This window comes from Leptinotarsa decemlineata, unplaced genomic scaffold, assembly GCF_025532065.1.
Source record: "Leptinotarsa decemlineata unplaced genomic scaffold, Ldec_3_MD MMD2_tig00000882_RagTag_RagTag, whole genome shotgun sequence".
Lineage (NCBI taxonomy): Eukaryota > Metazoa > Arthropoda > Insecta > Coleoptera > Chrysomelidae > Leptinotarsa > Leptinotarsa decemlineata.
Genome location: NW_027412556.1, coordinates 10633105 through 10653769, shown reverse-complemented (window position 1 = coordinate 10653769; position 20665 = coordinate 10633105). Strand labels below are relative to the sequence as shown.

General features: G+C 36.5%; 2 protein-coding genes across 2 annotated transcripts in view; one reads left to right on the top strand and one right to left on the bottom strand.

Moving 5' to 3' along the window:
* LOC111509054 (solute carrier family 7 member 14) overlaps positions 1-20665 on the top strand; it is a 206292-nt gene that overhangs the window by 11080 nt on the left and 174547 nt on the right. The window lies entirely within an intron of this gene.
* On the bottom strand, positions 11904-13892 carry LOC111507080 (uncharacterized). The gene has a single exon (XM_023162324.2). The coding sequence runs from the start codon at positions 13890-13892 to the stop codon at positions 11904-11906; it is 1989 nt and encodes a 662-aa protein (XP_023018092.2).

Sequence of the window (20665 nt, the reverse complement as noted above, 5' to 3'; positions counted from 1 at the left end):
TTGTAGATGACATAATAAGGAAGAAGAAGTTTAGGTTAAGAATGAACGAAATCTCGACTTTCAGAAAGGACAAACACCAAGATAAATACATCTCAGTTACATACCACCAATATACAAAGAACTTTGGAAAGATTCTCAAGGAACTAGTTATGAAGGTGGTTTTTAAAACAAGTCATACACTACAGAGCCTTTTGGGAAGTCCAAAAGACACAGTCGAGAATTCAGAAAAATCTGGAATTTACGAAATTGAATGTATCGACTGCGATGCAAAATATTATGGAGAGATGAAAGGAACACATAGCACAATAAAAATATGGAAGACTTGGAAAATCAGCAGTCGCCCACCATATTTTGCAACAAAACCATTCCATAGACTTCAGTTCATTAAGATTAGTTAGACAAGTTAACAACAACAGGCAACTAGATGCCTATGAGTATGGTTTATCTGTGTGATATATATGTATAGCATAAATAGCTTTAGTTTCGCGAAGTTTCCAGTTTTATCTTCCTCTTGAAGATGATCACTTGGTGATCGAAACACGTGTTGAAGTGTTAAAAATAACGATCTGGTGTTGGGAAAAAACTCCAGTAATATTCATTACTACACCAAAGGTTCCAAACAATACATGATAAATCAAGTACTTCTTCACAAAATTTTACATTTTCCGAGTTTCAAGTGGAGGAATCTTGAGTTCAAGGAATTTGATTGAAATTAATTAAATGTTTTTAAAGGGAAAAATAATACAGGAAGACGTGAGGTAAAGGTATGACACAAAATTTATAATATTTAAGAAAGATATGAAGTTCCGACTTTTGATAAAAAAATGCCCACTGGACGTGGCGGCTAAAAAAATTGACTCTGGATGAGATCAAATACACAATTACTGATTTTTGAAATTGAAGAAAAATGTGTGTATCAATACTGACCCAGAATCATCCCCAGCCTTGATATACAGGATACCATGTGGGTTACTGCGTTCCTAGTATATATTTTCCAAGCAGGAACAGCCTTCAGCCTCTATTCCGAACAAATTGATTGGGATCCTTTTGGAATTTCATTCGTCATTCAACCAAATGCTGAGGTTCTGTTCAAACAACGAACACTCCATGAAATCTCTAAGTGGAAAAAGGAACATTATGTCAAGATATTTAAACAATGTGATACAGTTCAATCGATCAATCATCTAATCGATATTGCTCACACGATCGTCCAATCGGAAGAGAGAGAAAAATTAAATTCGCTAATGCGTATTTTAATCATGTCTACTGATCCAAACTCGACATTGCGTTCTGTAAAAATATAAGCGTTGTAGATTTGATTTATGGATAGGCTATCTTCCGCAAGATGCTCTTGTATGTACGAAATGATTATTATTGATTTATAGAAGGAATCCAAATGTTGAGTTTCACTTTTGGTCACTAGATAGTGGGCTCATATGAATGATAAATTTAGTTATCATGAATGATGTAACGTTTAACCGTTACAAAGACAAAAGAACAATCGAAACAGTGGACTCAGGAGGAACACCCGGCTCCACAGAAGGCGAAGACCGTTTCATCTGCAGGCGAAGTCATGGCATCGGTTTCTTGGGATGCGCGTGGAATAATTTCCATTGACTATTTTCAAAAATGTATTATTTGAATTTATTGCAACGTTTGAGTGAAGAAATCAAGCAAAAACGGTCGTATTTGGTTAAGTAAAAGTGTTGTTTCATCAAGACAATGCACCAACTCACAAATCCATAATCGCAATGACCAAAATTAACTAATTAAAGTTTGAATTGCCACCTCATGCTCCCTATTCGCCAGATTCAACCCCCTCGGATAATTTTGTTCCCAAACTTGAAAAAATGGCTCAGTGGTCAAAGATTATACATTGTTGAAGAAGTGATGACGGTAGTGAATGGCTATGTTGAGGATAAAGACAGTTTACATTATAAAAACGGTATCGAAAATATTCAACGTCGCTAGGCAAAGTGTATAGAGCTGCAAAGAGATTATGTTGAAGAACCATTAAATATTCTTTCCAAAACTTTTGTGTTTTCCTTGTTAGGCCGGGTACTCACAGGACCACACTCTTATGCAAAGGAGTAAGTTTCAGACACAATCTGGAAGAAAAAACGCCTTCCAGAAATAAATACTTTCATATAAACATTGAATTATTCGAAAGAAAACATTCTTTCGGAAGAACCACTTTTATATGAACATTAAATTATACAAAAACACTCTTCTCTATCCAATAATTTTCTGGAAATCCCTCGTAACGGTAAACTATTTCACCAAGCCTACATAAACGTTCTTGGTTGAAATTCTGCGGTTTCTACTAATATATGCTCACGAAGCGTGAAGGCCTGAGGTCTCGGCTTGAAGTTTGAATACCTCTAGCTTATTTCCACGGCAGCGGCTTTGTTTTTGATCTTGATTGAAACGGTGAAACTGTCAAGTTGTAGTTGTTGCTTGGAATATACACAAAGCGACGTGTTGTTTGGAGATATGTTTTCGACATACTCGGATGTAGAATTTGAGTAACAAGGTTGCTGGTGATTAGAAATGTTTGTTGTTCAGGAACAAAGGGTTCTGTCTTCTGGAAAAAATTTCATGGGAGAAACTTTCTAAAAACGAAAGAACTCAATTGAATTCAAAATAATCTCCTCACATATAGCTCATGTTCGAGAGCATAATACATGATACATAATTTCGTAAAGATTTTATTTTCAACTGTATTGCGTCGTTTTTTTTTGAGAGTTTTCCATGATTTATTTGATGATGAAGAGGTAAAAAGTCAAAAAGCTTATTTTCTCTCAAATTAATCTCACTCAAAATATTATTTTTTGTGATTGAACGAAATTTCTGTTTTCTATTCTGAAATTGATAATAATGTTAACTATTACTATTGAAAATGCTTCAGACTACACCGAGAAAATAGGCTTATGGTATGAGAAATGAGATTCATATGTTTTCGAATCGAACGCGAAATCAACATTGAAATCGTCTGCTAATATTAGCGGCAACGTATGATAGTTACCCCTAATTCTTCAGAGACTACTTGACCGTAAATGTGCTCTCGCTCTCTTGCGCCTTCAGTTATATACGACACTTGACTCTTTCTCCTTCTATCCTCACTAACTTATATCTCTCTCTCAATTTTTGTTCGCTTCCTCGGTCACACTTTTCGTAACGCTCTCGTCACGCATTTTCCAGCTCACTCCCCGCATCAATTGTTGTTTCATATTTTGTGGTAGTGTCATTTTGGTTATTATCCATTTATAGTTCCAATTTATCTTGTCGAAACTTCACCAAGAGTTGTCCATCTTCAGACGCAGAATTAATATTGCTCAAATTAGTGGCAACGTATGATAGTTTTCACCTAATTTTTCAAAGCCTACTCGACCGTAGGTGTACCTGCACCTCTCTCTCTCTCTCTCCTTGCCCCCACAGTAATATACGAAACGTAACCTTCTCTCTTTCTATCTTCACTAACTTATACCTCCCTATAAACTTCCGTTCGCCTCCACCGATCACACTTTTCGTAACGCTCCCTTCACGCATTCACCAGCTCACTCACCAAGTCAACCAGGCATTAAAAAATTTTTCTTCAATAATAGATGAGTAGTGGTATTAATTCAACGTCAAGTATTATATTTTTCCATAGGAGTTTGCATGGCAAATCATCCGTTCCATGGTTATATCGTCCCCGACAACTTGGAGGCCGAATACTTTCGAGTTCGGAGTGTTCACGTAACACAAATACTAGAGATGGAGCCTTTGGGATAGTCGTACCATGGGAGAGAGGAGTAATTCCCTCCAAGGCTGTTGCCCGAACGGCTGAAGAACTCAGGCCCATAGAAAAGCCGAAGGGATCACTTCATTTCTGACAATCAATAGTCTTTTCGTCTATGATACTTCTATTTCTGAAGAAGCCAACCGTCCAGGACAAACTCAATGTAATTATTCAAAATTTCTCAAAGTGTGTAAAAGTAATAAACTTGTGGTCAATGTAGAAAAAACATCCTACACACCTTCTCACAAATAACATGAAAATATTCCCTTCAGAATCTAGGAGTTCACATCGCATTGAACTGGCAATTTCAAATCGACTACATGAGTAAAAGACTCAATAACAGTTTCCATGCTTCAATGCAACTGTGAAAAATAATAAGCGAAGTACCAAGGTCTCTGTTGCTCAGAAACGAATAAGTCGTATGCTTTACAATCTACGTCATACTGATTCATGTAGACCTGTTTTCAAGCAGAATAAAATATTAACAGTAGCTTCTATCTATATTTATAATGGCCTGCGTTTCGTGATAAAACACGAACTTGAATCGAAAGCTAACTCCCAATATCATAATTACACAACAAAGAACCGGAATTTATCCAAACTACAACAACATCGTACAAAATTATTCGAAATAACGACATCCCTAGCGAGCTCAAAGTTTTTCAATTGTCTACTTTCCAACATAAAAAGTGTAGCATCAATTATAACAGTCTAACGAAGAATCAGAGACTGTCTCTTAGATGGTTGTTTTTATAATATTAATGAATATTTTGAATATCCACATTCGCCAGTCTTCAATTAATTTCATGTATTACCTATTTCAACTGTTATGTGTACGTATGAACACTTTTGATTTTTTTTCATACGAGCATTCTAAGGTGTTAAATTTATGTATTTTGTAATAACGCAATGGTACCGGTTGCTGACCTACCCCCTCTATCCGCCCGATATGAAATATCCGAAATCTTAGTTCCAACTCACATATAAATGCGCGATTTTCATTCACTGAATATTCATGCGTCAACTGTAAAAATTCCGATTCGAAATAAGTAATTATCAATTTTATGTCGACTTAAAACCAATTGATGGGGCAGTTTGATGATTTCACTATCTAAAAAAAAGTCGGAGGCGAGTCAGCAAACTCACTAACATTTTTATTGAAATAAACTGAACAGTAAGTATTTTACTATTCATTTGACTGAATATATACTTCGGAATGGGGTTGGAATGGGGTTACCTAAAAAATATCAACCATCCAGATTCCGACCAATTGACCGGTAACATGATTTTGATATTTCGTAATACAAAAATCGTTTCGGTTATTTCTATTTCGAGAATATGTATTTGGAATTCATTTATTTAATTTTCATGTAATTCTACAATATGGGACCTTTATACGACCTACTTTAAATCAATTAGATTAGTCGTAATTCAATGCAGAACTTAAACCATTCTATTATATAATTTCGATTCACTATCGAGTTACTTTGACAATTTAAAAGTTTAGTTCAAGCTAGTAATTGCTATTTGTGGGAATTTCTCGATATCACCTGGTATATTGAGGTTTCTACTATATTTTCTCGTATACATGATCCTAATCAAATGCTTTTTCGATGCTAATAACCAAATTTAATGCAGGTCGGGAACAGGGCAGACTTCCTCTGTTTCCTTCCGGGTCGGACGGAATCAAATTTTTCTAAGCGCCTTATTGCGACCTTCCTATTTGTTTCAGATCATCATCCTGGAATCTAAAAAGCATCTCGCATATTCTCGCGGGAACCTAGAAAAAGCTTTACTTGACAGAAAAAACAAAAAATACAGCATCAGACAATGTTGAAGAAATCATTTCGTACTTGATGGAGACGCTATAGATTAATTACTCAAGATTGGTAGAGCAGCTTACAAATAAATGCGAAAGAAAATGATCCAGCAGAATCATCTACTAAAAATCTGTTTAAACAATCTATTCCTCCGTTAACCAGCTGTCGCACCCCTTCGAAAGACAACCCTCAGAAGTCGAAACTTGTGCGAGCTAAGGATTAACGAGGTCTTACCTTTCGACGTGTGATTTTTCCTAACACGGGTTGGACAATAGCAAGTGAAAATCGATCGTTCAGATTAGGGCTTGAACCACCAACCAACACGGCAGTCAATTCGAGTGAGTGAATAAAGCCCCACGTCGAACCGCCTGGCTACCGACCGACCAATGAATCTCCAATTTCTAAAAAACATTTAATACCAGCGCTAAACTTTCGACGTGAGTTTGAATCGCGTATAGCTAAATATGTTTTAGAAAACTTCCAAACTGTTCATTCCGAAGGTGAACTAGAACAGAGAGACATTGAGCTGTTCATATTCTGAAATGAAATATGTATATTATTCAAGGGGATACTCCCAATGAGAATTCAAGATATCCAACTCCCTCCAAGAAGGCTCTTTTCTGGCCAGGAAATGGTGAAAAGAAAAGAAAGGCAGGCATAAAAAACAAAACTCAAAGTAAAAGAGCAGAAATGTACCCAACAGTTGCTATACATGACGAATTCATGGAACACCAGAGAAAAGTTGAAGAAAAGCAGACTAAGGAGAAAGATAAATTGGAGAGAGCTCAAAAAAGAAAAGACAAGTTCAAACATTAACAAAGTAAATTGGAAAGTAGAGCAGATAATTCAAATTCATAAAATGTAGTTATACAGGAAAAAGATGAAGCAGAAGAATATTCAGAAGGAGCTTACGCTATCATTCAGTATGAAGGAGAATATTTCCCTGGAATAGTACTGGATAGATTAGATAATGGCTTGAAGGTGAAGGCCTTGACGATGAGGGGAAACTTGTGGAAATGGCCAGAGAAAAACGATATTTTGAATCATGAAATTGGTGATGTTATATCTGAAATTGAAAGTCCAATTATACTAGTTTCTAAACGTGGTGTCTGTTCCTGAAGTCAATGATCTCCGCAAATAATGCAAATGAAAATAGTTCCTACACTTATTTCACTGAACTCATGACATGTACGAAATATTAATTTATTTTTATACTGAATCAATGAGAAATGTTGTTATGTTTCGTATTTTAATTTCATGTGATATTCACGTTCATTAATAAACCAGTGATGATCTTCTGTTTATACAAAATTATCACTTCGTGAGAAGGACATAATTCAGCTTTTCCTTCTTACTCCATGGCTGGTCGGAATCCGGTATTCGAGTGGACGGATTCACGTAAAATTGCCACAGCTCGGACGGAAAATGGAGTACGTGTTATTTTTTTGCACCTATATTTCAATTTGCAAATAAGAAAACTTAAATAAACACATAGAGTATTTCATTTTCATTATTTCCAAATAAACGTATCAAACTTCAGACATGTATAATTTGACAAGAAATTACATAATTATTTCATCATCTTTAATGAGATTTAAAGTAAGGAACTCATAACTGGACGGAATTCGGTGCCGTTGCGTTACTTATTATATATACACTTCATGTTTTACTATTAACGACTCCTATATCATTATAAAATGATCATTTTTGGAAATAAATATATTGTATTGTATATGGAGGAAATCAACTCATCAAAGTACCTGACCTTGATTTTCCTCAGGTCAAGCCTGCAATAATGCTGTCTTTAACAAATTCAGTCTACCATAGCATGATGGGTACAGAAGTAGGGCCTATCGCGAGGTGTCTGAAATCCACATACATTTGCTGTCGGCATATCCACCTATAACACTTCTATGGTATTGCCGAGACACCGACCTTTCCGAACTGCTACAGGGGATATTAGTTCGTTATCTAAAATCAGACGTGTCGAGCCTATTGAAATTATTTACTACCCTCAGGCAAGTTGATGAGCCTCATTTGGCCTTTCTCGATCATCGAAGTGAGGTGATACACAGACCATTTTATTAAAATGGTTGTCGTGATTATAGGAGTATCAGGTGTCACTACCATGACAGAAACTCTAGCCGGTCAAATGAAGAAGGATATTATTCTTAATTCGTTGCATCTTCTGAAGACACACCTTCCTCGAACCCAATGATCAGTCATCCCACGGTTGTGGGACGTCATTAGTTCATGATGCTGACACATTCTCCGAATGAGTCAGAGATCATAATCCAGGGCCTGACCAGTAATAATCATTTACGAAATAATGATAATGTTTTTGAGTCTATCGCGTTGAAACAGACGTTAACACTGTACTCTCACATAGATAAATAAATATATCATTTCAATAATGATGACTCTCTAAACCTTTTCGATGATCCAATAATCTTTGGAACATTCCAACTGAAATGTTCCGGAAAAGCAGTAAACTCTTTCATCAAATTACAAATCACTTTACAGTGTTCCTCCATTAGTGCATTGGAAGTTTCTGGAGAATATTTTCAATGACGATAAATCACTTTGGAATTGGGAAAGGAAACTTCGCATATCGAAATTAGTCATTAGCAATATTGAATGGGGTCCAGATGATGCTTTCAGGCCAAGATGACCCAAATTAATGAAGGAACTTGAGTTGGTTCTTGCTACGAAGTGGGAGATTTTCAATTAACATTCTATTAGGAGATGGGGTGCGATCGATCGATTTGTGGAATGTTTGTCGATGGTGAGAAAATTTAAGAAAAAATATCTGAGTTCTTCGAAACTATTCGCAGTGGAATTCCAAAATAATCACTGGAAATCCTAACTATACTCACCCTAATGGGATACTAGAAAAAGTTGTAGCAATAAGGAAGGTATTATTAGAAAAGTCGTTGAAAGAAGAGAAAGATATGTATGAAGTCCTACTTCAATATAATAATACTCGTCTGAAATGTTTAGATCACTCTCCAGCACAGTTACTATTAGGGAGACGATAAAAAACTAAGTTACCCTCCTCAGTGGATTCTTAGAAAATAGAATCGTGCGATAATAATGTTGTTGATGACCTGAGCTAGGAGAAAATCACAATATAATTTCAATGGAGCATTCGAGAGAGGTAACTCTGATTTACGATTTTAAGAATACCCCAAAATGAAATGTATACAGTTTAGATCAATCAGCTGACTATACTTCATTACTGAAAAACAATGATGAAGAACTTGACATCCATGAAAACATACTAACAAACATACTGAAACAATTTGGCAAACCCTGATGTATGATAGGGGGAATTTTAAAGAACAAGTGGACTTGATTAATTCCAGTGGCGCATTTGCTTTTTCAGCCACAGGAAAACCCGGAAAAACCTGCAGCACCACATCATTTGAAGATCTTGATCTGCCAATATCCTCTCTTCCATAGAATAAAATGTAGGGTATCTCCAGAGTATGCAATAAATTCAAGATAATGACAGAATATTTAGTGACACGGCTACCGTCAAACTTAAACCAGTCCGTTTCGTCTCTGACTAATGCGTAATAATGACCAGATTCAACGCCAGAACCACAGTGAACAATAACCGCATGAAGATTATAATAGTGGTCTACTAGATTGAAGTGTATTATTAGTATATTATTATTATTATTACTTATTGCTATTTCAGTTCTAATGACGGACTAAAGATAGTCTTATTAATCACGTGTTCTCAAATGTCCTTTATCTGAGTGAGAGGCTTGAAAATTAGCAGTATAAAAGTATATAACGACATCCAATGGAAATTGAATAATATACAAAATGTTTTCAAACAAAACTTATTTTATTCATCAGTAGGATTTTCTTTCATTTTCATTGAAAACGAAATGGTGAGGTCCTCATATACATAATTGTTTGTGCGTGTGAACTCTCAAGCTTTTATTTACTTTCGATCAAGAGCTTTCGTGAATTGGACTGTATAGTCTCATGGACATGACTGTCATGTGTTAGGTTATGTTGAGTCAACGATGAGTGGGTTTTTTCGACCCTCCACTGCAACCGCAAGTGTTCATTGTGGTTCACACCTATTCGCACTTTTCCAAATGAACCCAGTTTCTCAAAGACGCCGATCAGTTTATTTGGTGACTAATCTTTCAGGTCCAATCGTATGGGTGCGGCTTTGCCAAAGTCTGAAAACCTGATTCAGTCCGCAGCGGGGCAGGCACACAATATGTGTTCTGCTGTTTCTTCATTTTACAAACAGAGGTGACTGTCTTTCAACAATCCAAGTCTCTGCATGTGATGATTCAGACAACAGTGACCTGTGGGAAGGCTTGTTAGGAATCGTAGTTCATTCCAACTGTAATCCCACAACTGTTCAGTATCAAGCTTCGAAGGGTTAATGAACGCTTTGGAGTGAGCCAATCCTGGAAGATTTCGCCAGGAGTCCATAAAACTTGCCATTCAGGTATTCAAGGTTCGATTAGCAAAGCTTAAAGCAATGCCAATTACAGGTTCTAGTCCAATAAAGCCACTTGCAGCAACGTCCTTTGTATGGATTCAGCAGCCTCATTGCCTTCCAGGCCAGTATGACCAGGAATCCAGACCAGAGACAATCTATTCAGTCTTTCTATTGAGGAGATTTGTTTCTGGCAAGTTGCTACCATTTCAGATGTTGCTTGGTAGAAGTAAAGAGCTTTCAACCCCGTTTGACTATCCGAGACACTCCGTTAGATTGATTTGTGCAATTGACGATACGCATAGGTCTACATGTAGTCCATCTAGCCTCTCTCTCCAGAAAAATGTGAAGAGGAGGTAGATCTAGAAGAATCTCAATGGTTGCTGACGGTAGAGAAAGCTTCGCCTGGGCCGTTTTCTGTAAAGCCTTCGGCCACCAGGCAATTGCTCCATAAGTGATCATTGATCTGACAGTCATCACATAAATCCAATTTGTTTGGGAACTCAGCCCCAAGTTTCACCACAAATCCTTCGACAAGTCCATAGGGACAGTCTGGCTTTGTGTAAAACGATTTACAAGTGAGCGTTCAAGGAAAATGCCAAGATATTTCACCTCCATTCCAAATGAAATGACCTCACTATTGAGGAGAAGTGGCGTTAAATCGTCCAATTTTTTCCTGGTAAAGAGGACTGAATAGTGAAGCCTTCATATGCATATTTGTTTGTGCGTTTAAACTTTCAAGCTTTTTCTACCTTTGAGCAAGAGCTTTCGTAAGTTGAACTCATGAAATTGTGTGGCATGTGTAGTCAACGAGTGAAAATCAGAGGGTTTCGTAGAGTTTTTAGATGCATTCAAAATTAGTAGAAACCAATTTTTGTTTTATGAAATAATTTTTTAAATGCTACATAAGATTTCTGTACACTGGTGTAGTTCATATATTCAAAATGTTCATGTAAATCTGTTGACCAATATAGGCTACTCGAATTCATTTTGACTTGAAATGTTTCCAAAGTAATCGTTAATACACTGATGATTTTCTAAAACGTGATGTTATGAATTGAAAAGAAGATGTTAATTGTGATGTCACTAACATAAAATATTATTCATGGGTACCCCGACTCTTGACAATCTATGAGAAACTTTTTTTCATTTCCATGTGAATTTTGAGATGAAAATATTTATATCATGCTGAGTAAACACATTTGCTTTCCTGTCAACTTTCTTGACTGCCTTCAAAATATTCCACAAGTAATATTAGATCTTGAAATCGAAATCAGTGTCTCTGTATATCACCTTCCCCACACAGTACCTAATGAAGTATCCAAGTAGTAAAGAACAGAACAACAGAACGAATCTATCAATTACCAGAAAAAATGTCACCAACTTGGCATAATCCTTATATGTCAAAAAACGTCAACACAACTTCGTGATAACCTCATCCATTCGTTTCTGAGAGAAAATATTATTGGCAACAACGTTTAACAATCACCAATGAAACCCTGAAATGGGTAGAAATATTTTTCAGAACCACAAGAATTTTGGGAACATAAGCGAATTCCAGCGACTACCAATGGAAATATGAGTACATCTCAATGCTGTGGTAATTGAATTTTCTGATTTGTTAATTGTAGAACTCCATTTTACAGGATATCCACATTGTATTTTTCAAGATAATCATTTGTTAGGTATACTTGACAAATTTATCATTAATATATTCTAGGAGTTTTTCTCATTCACCACCTCAAAATAAAAATGCTATACACTGATTGTTCATTTTATTAGACGTAAGTGCTAAGGGTATCCTAAATGTACAATTTTAGAACTAAAAATCCTACATATGAAACTGGATGAGTTGCATGAGACTTTCTCCCGTGCTAGGTGTACTCTTTCCACTCTTGGATGATCTTCTCGACATCATACTATGAGTAGATATTCTAGCAGAACTTTTCAATATTGACTGAGCCTTTCCCTTTCCAGACTTCCCCTCCTCAATATTGAATCTCACACCCGGCATCACAGACATCCTTCTATTTTGCGGCATAGAAGACATCAGCCCGAACAGATGAATGAACTCTTCTCTCAGTTTTTGGTTAGCTATCAATTCAATTATACGTTTCTCTCTCTTCTCTATCTCCTTCTCCAGAGACATTTCATGGAATTCGGAGTCTTCGATAACCTCCAAGCATCTCTCCAAATAGTGGATAAGCTGCTGGTCCATCAAGTTCTTGGCGATTCCAAGAGCTTCTTTCACATCAGCAATTGCGTCGTTCCTGTTCTGTTCCCTCATATGAATCCTCGATAGCAACATCAGCCCGTTTACTTCCCATTCTAGATTGCCTCTATCTTTACCTGTGTTGATGCATTTCCTCGCATTTGCTCTAGCTTGTTCGAATAGCTTCAGCTCCATGTGGAACCTTGCAAGCTCGTGGTAACAGCAACAGATTTCATCTTCCATTTCTGCTTTTTTCAAGCGACGCGTATAAACCTTGATGTACTGTTTGTAGTCGGCATGGAACGTTTCATAATGACTTATAACAGAATCTTGGGATGGTGTTCTACTCACTTGCTGTCCCAAAGCTACTTGAATTCGTTTATTCTGGTCCCATCTATTTAGCTGACTGTTCAACCTGTTGAGCTCGTAGAAGCCTCTTCTCATCTTTTGGAAAACTTCTTTGAGATACTCGTCTCTAGCTGGAAGGAGTCGTTTGGTTTTTGAGTCACAGTAAAGCTTGAGCTTTTCCGCCATTTCCAATATTTCACTCAAGTTCTTTCTCTCAGCAGCGTTTCGTAGTTTCAGAAGGATCTTCTCAGCCTCTCTTTCCAAATGCCGCTGCTGAAGATGTAAGTCCTCCTCCTGCCTAGCCCTCAGAGAAGCAGATAGACTCGCTTCTTGATATTTGATATAGTAGAATGGTCTTCGTGCCCTAAGTACCTCTTGCTGATGACAAATATTAGAGAAACAATCCCTAGCGATTTCTTTCATACGCTTGTACCCTTTGTGATTGGGCGATACCAGCCCCGGTTCGCTTTGGATGTCTTTCAGGAAATATTTTTCGTGGTATATTATATCTAGGTATTTCGAAGCCATGTACTTATTCAGATTGCTTGTATACTTTTGTAAGGGCGAGAAATGTACACTTCCATGGTAAGGTGGAACATCACAGACCTGTCGGTTGTAGCTATGAATACTGTTCTTTATGCTTAATAATTCTGTTTTGGAAGAATTGTGGTCGAAATATTCCGAACTTACTTTTACAGGTGCCTCATAGTGGCGTTTTGTTATTTTCAGTTTTTTTGGTGTTTTCTTCTTTTTTGAGTTGGGCTCAGGTGGTTTCTTGGATTCCCAGTCTTTCTTCCAGGCTAGTTTCCGTATAATTTTAAAGTGGTTCCTCAAAGCTCTACCGGCTACTTCTCCCAGACAGGTTTCTATTGCGCTATAACAGCTCATTCTTCCTATGTAAAAATCTTCAGGTTTGCCCCTGGTGGCTAACTGTCTCAAATTTTGGATTAGACCCTCTTCAAAATCACACGACAAGTATGTTATGTGAGCTTTTTTGGCTAAAGTGAACAATTCGTAAGGATCCTCTTCCAGAGCATTTTTCAAATCTTCCATTGCACCTTGATGAAAACCTGTTTTTCCACGGGCTATTGCCCGTGCTACTAATGTCTTCCTGTTAGTGGGGTTTCTGAGAACTGCCTCATCGTAGTACTTGAGAGACTTTTGGTAGAGTTCAAGCTTTGACAAATGATTCCCCAACTCCCTCCAGTAAGTTTGGTACCCGAATATTTCTTCTTTCTTGCCATAAATATTGGTGGTCATAGACTTTATTATTTCAAGTATTCGAAGTAAGATTATGGTATGAGTTTTGACAAAAAAAATGACGTATAATTAAACGTCATGAACTGTGCCGATATGCAGAGTAGGACTTCAACAAATTCGTGAATTTTGATAATGCAAAGTGGATGTAGTGCTTTATAAATCAATTACTGCTCAACATTTGGCAAAATTCAAATCTTGAGGAAAATCATAGATTGTCAGTATTTCAAAATTGGATGGAAGTTTCAAAAGACCTTCTATTTGGAAAGGTGAATTGATAAAATATCAAACAACATTAGCAAACACAGCCCCCCAGAGATTTTTTATTCTGCTGGCAATTCAAAAATTCTGTTGTCAGAATTCTATAATTGTTATTATTGTCACATATAGTCACATTCGAATATGCCAAATGATTGGCTTGGTTGTACTAGTTTCTCAGATCGTCTGAAGGGGTGAAAATAGAGTGAATATTGTTTGAAAGAGTTATATTTTTCAGGAGTGATGAATATTCAGAAAAGAAAGTTTTTGGCCTACTACTATTTCATCTTGATACAAAAAATGTGTGAATCTCCTCAAGAAATGAAGAAAAGTGAAATGAAACTTTCTATGTTTTCACCACTTTTATTTGTTACTAATGTTATACAATAAACTAACAATGATTCATGACATTCACCATTATATACCACACCTGTAGGTACTGATAGAAATAGAGGTACTTGACTTGATTGAGTACCTGAATTTACAGTTTACAATGCGGATGTGCGAATTTAAAAACCGGCGAGTAAACTAAATCGATTTGATCATTTACCAGGTTGCACCCACAATGTTTATGCTTATGAATTTCCAAGGATTCTGAATTATTGAGTTTGCAACCCTTCCTGGCATAGTGCAGAATTTCCGTATCGTTTGAATTCGGAAACTTGTGGTTGCATGCCAAGGAATGGTTTGAAAACGTCGAATTATTTTTTCCTAGTCTGAAGGACCTTTCATGTTCAGCATACTGTTTTTGTAAATTTCAGCCACATTGTCCCACATGAACACTGTTACACTCCGGACACTTAAGCTTAGCTTAAGTCCAGATTTTTTCAATTTGTCGACGTGGGCATTGAAAATAAAATGAGATGAACTGGCATGCCACTTCCACATTGTTTTTTCTGAAGGAACCCGAAATTATCTCTGTTCATTTTCCAAAATATGTTACCCATTTCTTGATTCCTGCTTGTTTGACCTGAGGGTATATCAATCTGGAAGTGAATTTACGGCTTTATTTTCCAAAATATGTTAGCGTTACCCATTTCTTGATTCCTGCCTGTTTGACCTGAGGGTATATCAATCTGGAAGTGAATTTACGGCTTTGTTTTCTGATTAACTTCTGGATAGTATCTGCGTTGAAACCATTATTATGACCTATCTGTGTAATTATATCAATTCTCCTAGCTAGATTGTTAGCAGACAAAGGCAATGAGAATGCTCTCTGCAACATTGAATTGTAGGCTGCTAATTTATGACTGTCTGGATGGGAAGAATCGCTTGTGAAGGTGATGTCTGTATAGCTAGGTTTTCTGAAAACATTGAACTCAAATTTATTCTGATTGTGTGTAATGGCCAGGTCTGAGAAATTTATCTGTTTCTCTATTTCTGTTTCCTCCTTAAGAAAGGAAGCAAACAAAAAATTTCACTGAACTGTACCTCTGAGTTCTTCACGATGTCTCAGGGGGTAGAAATGAGGTAGAAATTGAAAAATCTCAATTATTATTGAATCAAAGATAATTGAGATATGTTATTTCTGGTTACCAATACAACAGATATCACATCTGAATTTTTCAGGCTGTTTTTGGGGGTTCGAAATGAAATAATTATATTGAAAAATATGTAAAAAAATTAAATATATTCACCAATAGAAACAATGATGGTATTAGGCATCAGTTTGATAATCTTGGTCATGTGAGGTGAGATGCATACCTTAACATGCAATTTTCCATGACTCTGGCGCATAAATCAAAATGAATTTGACTGATGGCATGGGTTATGTTGGCTTTGAGGACCTCTGTGAATTGTGGCTCATTTGCATATACCTGCGACTTGAGAAAAACCTGACAAAAAAAAGTCAAACGGGGTCAAATCCCATGATCTCATTGCCCAGTTCACATCACCTCCACCTGAGATGACAGTGCCTACAAATCGCTCGTGGAGAATATCAAATGTGATATGAGTTTTGTGGAACGTAGCGCCGTCCTATTCAAACCACATGTCGTTGATGTCCAGATCATACAATTCAGGCAAAAATAAATTGGTAATCATCGACCAATATTTAGGTTGGGTCCAAAGTGAGTGGGTCTACTCGACCCTCCACCGCAACCCGCAAGGTTTTATTGTGGCTCACACCTATTCACACTCGACCAAATAAACTCAGCTTCTTAACGAAGCCGATTAGTTTGTATGGTGAATGGTCTTTCAGGTCAAATGGTGGGAGTACGGCTCTGCCAAACTATAAAACCCTGATTCGGTCTTCAACGGGGCATTCACAGAGTATGTGCTCTGCTGTTTTATCATTTTCCAAACAGAGGCGACACACACTGTCTTTCGGCAATCCGAGTCTCTGCATATGATGATTCAAATTACAGTGACCTGCAAGAAGGTCTGTTAGACGTCGTAGTTCATCTCTACTGTAGTCCAGCAACTGTCTGGTATCAATCATCGATGGGTGAATAAACGGTTTGGAGTGAGCCAATCCTGGAAGATTCTGCCAGAAATCCATAAATTTTCTTACTATCCAGGTGTTCAATCTTTGTTTGGCAAAGCCTAAAGCGATGTCAATGACAGGTTCTGGTCCGCTGAAACTGCTTGCAGAACCCTCTCCTGCAAGGGATTCAGACCAGAGACAATCTGATAAGTCTTCCTATCGAAGAGAGTCGTTTTTGGCAATTGGCCACCAATTTAGACGTGGCTCGGTAGGAGCCAATAGCTTCCAATACCGCTTGACTGACCGAGAATCCACCAATAGTACTTGCCATTGACAGCCTGGCCAACGTCGTTTTCAAAGAAATATGGACCGATGATGCCGCTAGCCCAAAATCCTCACCAAACAGTTGTTTTTTCGAGATGCATTGGACGCTCTCAGATCTTATGTGGATTGGTATCGTCCCAAAATCAACAAATTTGTCTCCAGAAATGATCCTCATCGCTGAAGATGATTTTTCGATGAAAATGAGGGTCAGTTGCCAACTGCTTCAGAGCCCATTCAGCAAATAGACGTTCAGTTCCTGAGTCACTTGAATGTTGTACTAGTGCAGTTATGACGGAAATTCGCCAAGTTTTGGTCTGCAAAAGGATGAGTTCTTGTGAGCGACTCCAAACCGACTGCCTTGGATACTCCTGCACACTCTCACAGACACGGCGATTTTTTCGCCAGATCTTGTGTTTCGTCGACGTGCGGCTGTTGGTCGATCGTTTACTGAATCAGTAAACTCAAATTCATCCACCACATTGCGAATAGCCCTCTCGGTGGGACGAATATGGCGACCGTGTAATGAGAGAAGCGCGCAGTACGTTGCCCAAACAGAACATCCATTTTGGTGAAATTAATTGTCATTTGCCCGTGTTGTTGAATGCTATATCCGTCTATGGTGATTTGGCAAAACAGACTGAATTTGACAGATGCAGCTTCAACAAGATAGTCGTTATCATTTGTCAAAATTCAGAAGTTCCTTTTGGTAGACCTTATGTTTTCGTATCTAAAAAAGTGGCACATTATCAATTTTTTATATCGTAATCATCCAAGTCAACGTCCAATAAAAAAATTATTTTTTTCACTCTGTCAAGTGTAAAAAGGTATATAACTCGTTTTGGAAATATTCAAAAAAAGAAAGAGTTTTCATATGTTGAAAAACAGGATGTATGAATATCTTCAGATGATTTACCGGAAATGAAATTGAGAAGTTACTTGTGTACAAATAAGTAGGCCCCAATACCGAGCTTTGAGGCACTTCAGTACCGACTGAAAATTCTATAGATGTATATGTATTTTTTCCTCTATTCTTATAATGGTTTATTTTCACTTTCTATAGGTGTCCAGCTAGATAAAAGTCATCCAATTATGAAGCATGTCATGAAAACCCCACTGTATAGTTTACTCATTGAAATTTCATACGAAGGCGCGGCTCAGATCACAGAATACTCTAACCACGCCCTCGCCCGATCCGAAAGAACCCAGAATTTTCGTTTGAAAACTGCAAAATGTGGTAACTTTGGATCGACTCGAACGAAATCCTTGACGATTTTCCAGAATTTTATCTTTTCTTTCAAGAAATGAAGCAATGTTTCAATATAGCGTATTGAAAAATCCTTGAAATAACTGGAGTAAAAGTATCCTCAGTTTCTTATAGTTTTGAATAACAGACACTGAAGTTGTTTTCTTTCAGCTGGAAAAACTCCCGTATGAATTCATGAATTTGTCGAATAGTTGAAGGGTTCGACAACTGAATTTTACTTTATAAATTGTTAATGAAAATGTATGGTGGTGGTGATATTTAAACGAACAAACTATTCAGCAAACTCTTTTTATCCGTTCTTGTAATAAAAGATTCAATAATGGATTTTTTCATTTTATTAATGGTATCATAGGAAACATTTATAGAAAAATCATCATATCGCACAGCTACCTCTGCTGGGTAGAAGATAATATCATTTTTATGTTCAATGATGCTCATTTATGTTTCCAACTCGTTGAAAATAGAGTCTCAAGTGGTTTTATTAATATTCGTAGATAATTACATCGACTTATCATCAAAACAAATCAAAGCATATTTTATTATCTGAAGAATAGAATTATTATTGACAAAGCTCCTAAATATCATAGTACATAAATCCTAACTGCTTAAAATGAACAGGAAGTCATGATAATTAAATGAAATTAAAATTATGCAAACCAATATGGATTGTCGGATGTTAAAAGTAGATGTACTTAATATATACATATATATATAGTCACGTTACTATAAAATATTTCCACAACAATACAGTAGAATAGATATAAAAAGAGTTTTCCCTAATTTATTCTATATCGATTAGTTATAAATACAAAACAGGGCAGAGTTGTCAGATGATAAAAACAATAAAATAATATATATACATATAATATATATATATATATAAAATATATATATATATATATATATATATATATATATATATATATATATATATGTATATATTATACATACACACATATAGACCCATGTACACACATATCATAATTTTATAAAATGTTTGATTTCTTAATGTTGGCAGTTAATATGTACATACATATATAGTCATACATACACTCCTACCCTTAACACTATTAGTGACATATTTTGTACTGCTGTCACAGCTATTCAAAATTTTGTTCAAAAAATTCCCTCAAATCATAAAACGGTCTTGTTATTAAAATTTTTTACAGCCCTTCTGAATTTCGGAGTGCTATGAAAATTTTTAATTTGCTTCGGTGAATTTTGGTATTGGGTGGTTCTGGGGATTAATAATGGTATATATTACGTGCAGTGTCAAATTTTAATAAATATAGTTTATGCTTATGAACTAAACTAGCACGGAAATTGATGTTAACGTGAGTATCCTCTGAGATATAAATAAGGGTTTACATGAAGTTTAGTGATTAACATGGCATATGTATCTCAGTGCTCTCTTTTGTAGCTTAAAGATCATTGAGAACAACGCTTGTGAGCAGGCTCCCCAAAATGCTATCCCATATCGGATGTGAGATTCCAGGAGAGGAAAGTAGGCTTTTCTAGCAATAAGATAACCGATTTAATTTCTAATAACTCTGATAGCATAACACACAGATGACAATTTCTTTGCCATTGCCATAATATGATCATCAAACTTTGAATTATGGTCCAATACAACACCTAAGAATCCGTAATTATCAGATTTCATAAGTGTATCATTATCTAGTTGTATTTTGTCCGTGTCCCATTTGAATGATAACACTTCAGTTTTCTTAGAGTTGAAGACCATTTGATTGGCATCGCACCACCTTTTTATTTCAGTTAGATCTAAGGAGATCAATTGGCTGAGAATATTCTTATCTTTAGTGTGCCATTCTATAGTTGCATCATCTGCAAATAAAGTAAACCTACCGCTTATATTCAAGTTCGTGAGATCATTCACAGGTCAATTTTTTTTTCTCAGATACTGCACCCGAAACTTTCACGTATTGTTCCCGGTCTTGCAAGTAAGATGTCATCCATTTATGGGATATGCCTCTGATGCCATAGTACTCAAGCTTCTGCAGTAGTATTCCATGATTCACACAATCAAAAGCTTTGGATAAGTCACAGAACACCGCCGCGGTCGCTTCTTGATTATTAAGATTAGTGTACATGTTTTCTAAAAAATTGTAGATAGCGTCATTTGTACTTTTGTTGGTTTGGAAACCGTCGAGTCACTTCTTTACTAATTTTTCTATGATTTTTGCAATAGTAGATAGAAGGGATATTGGTCTGTAATTTGATGGATCCTCCCTATCCCCTCCTTTGTAAATTGGGATCACCATGGCTGATTCAAGTATAGTTGGAAATGTTCCCGAGACAAAAGATTCATTTATTATATCAGTAAGCGCGTCAAGAGCTGCCGGGGGAAATTTTTCCAGCATATTTATAGACAAACAATCAGCTCCAGATGCCTTTTTGTTCTTAATGTCCTTCATAGCACTCTTTATTTCATCTGGGTCTGTTGGAAATAGAAAAAAGTTTTCGTCAATTCTTACATTCTCAAGA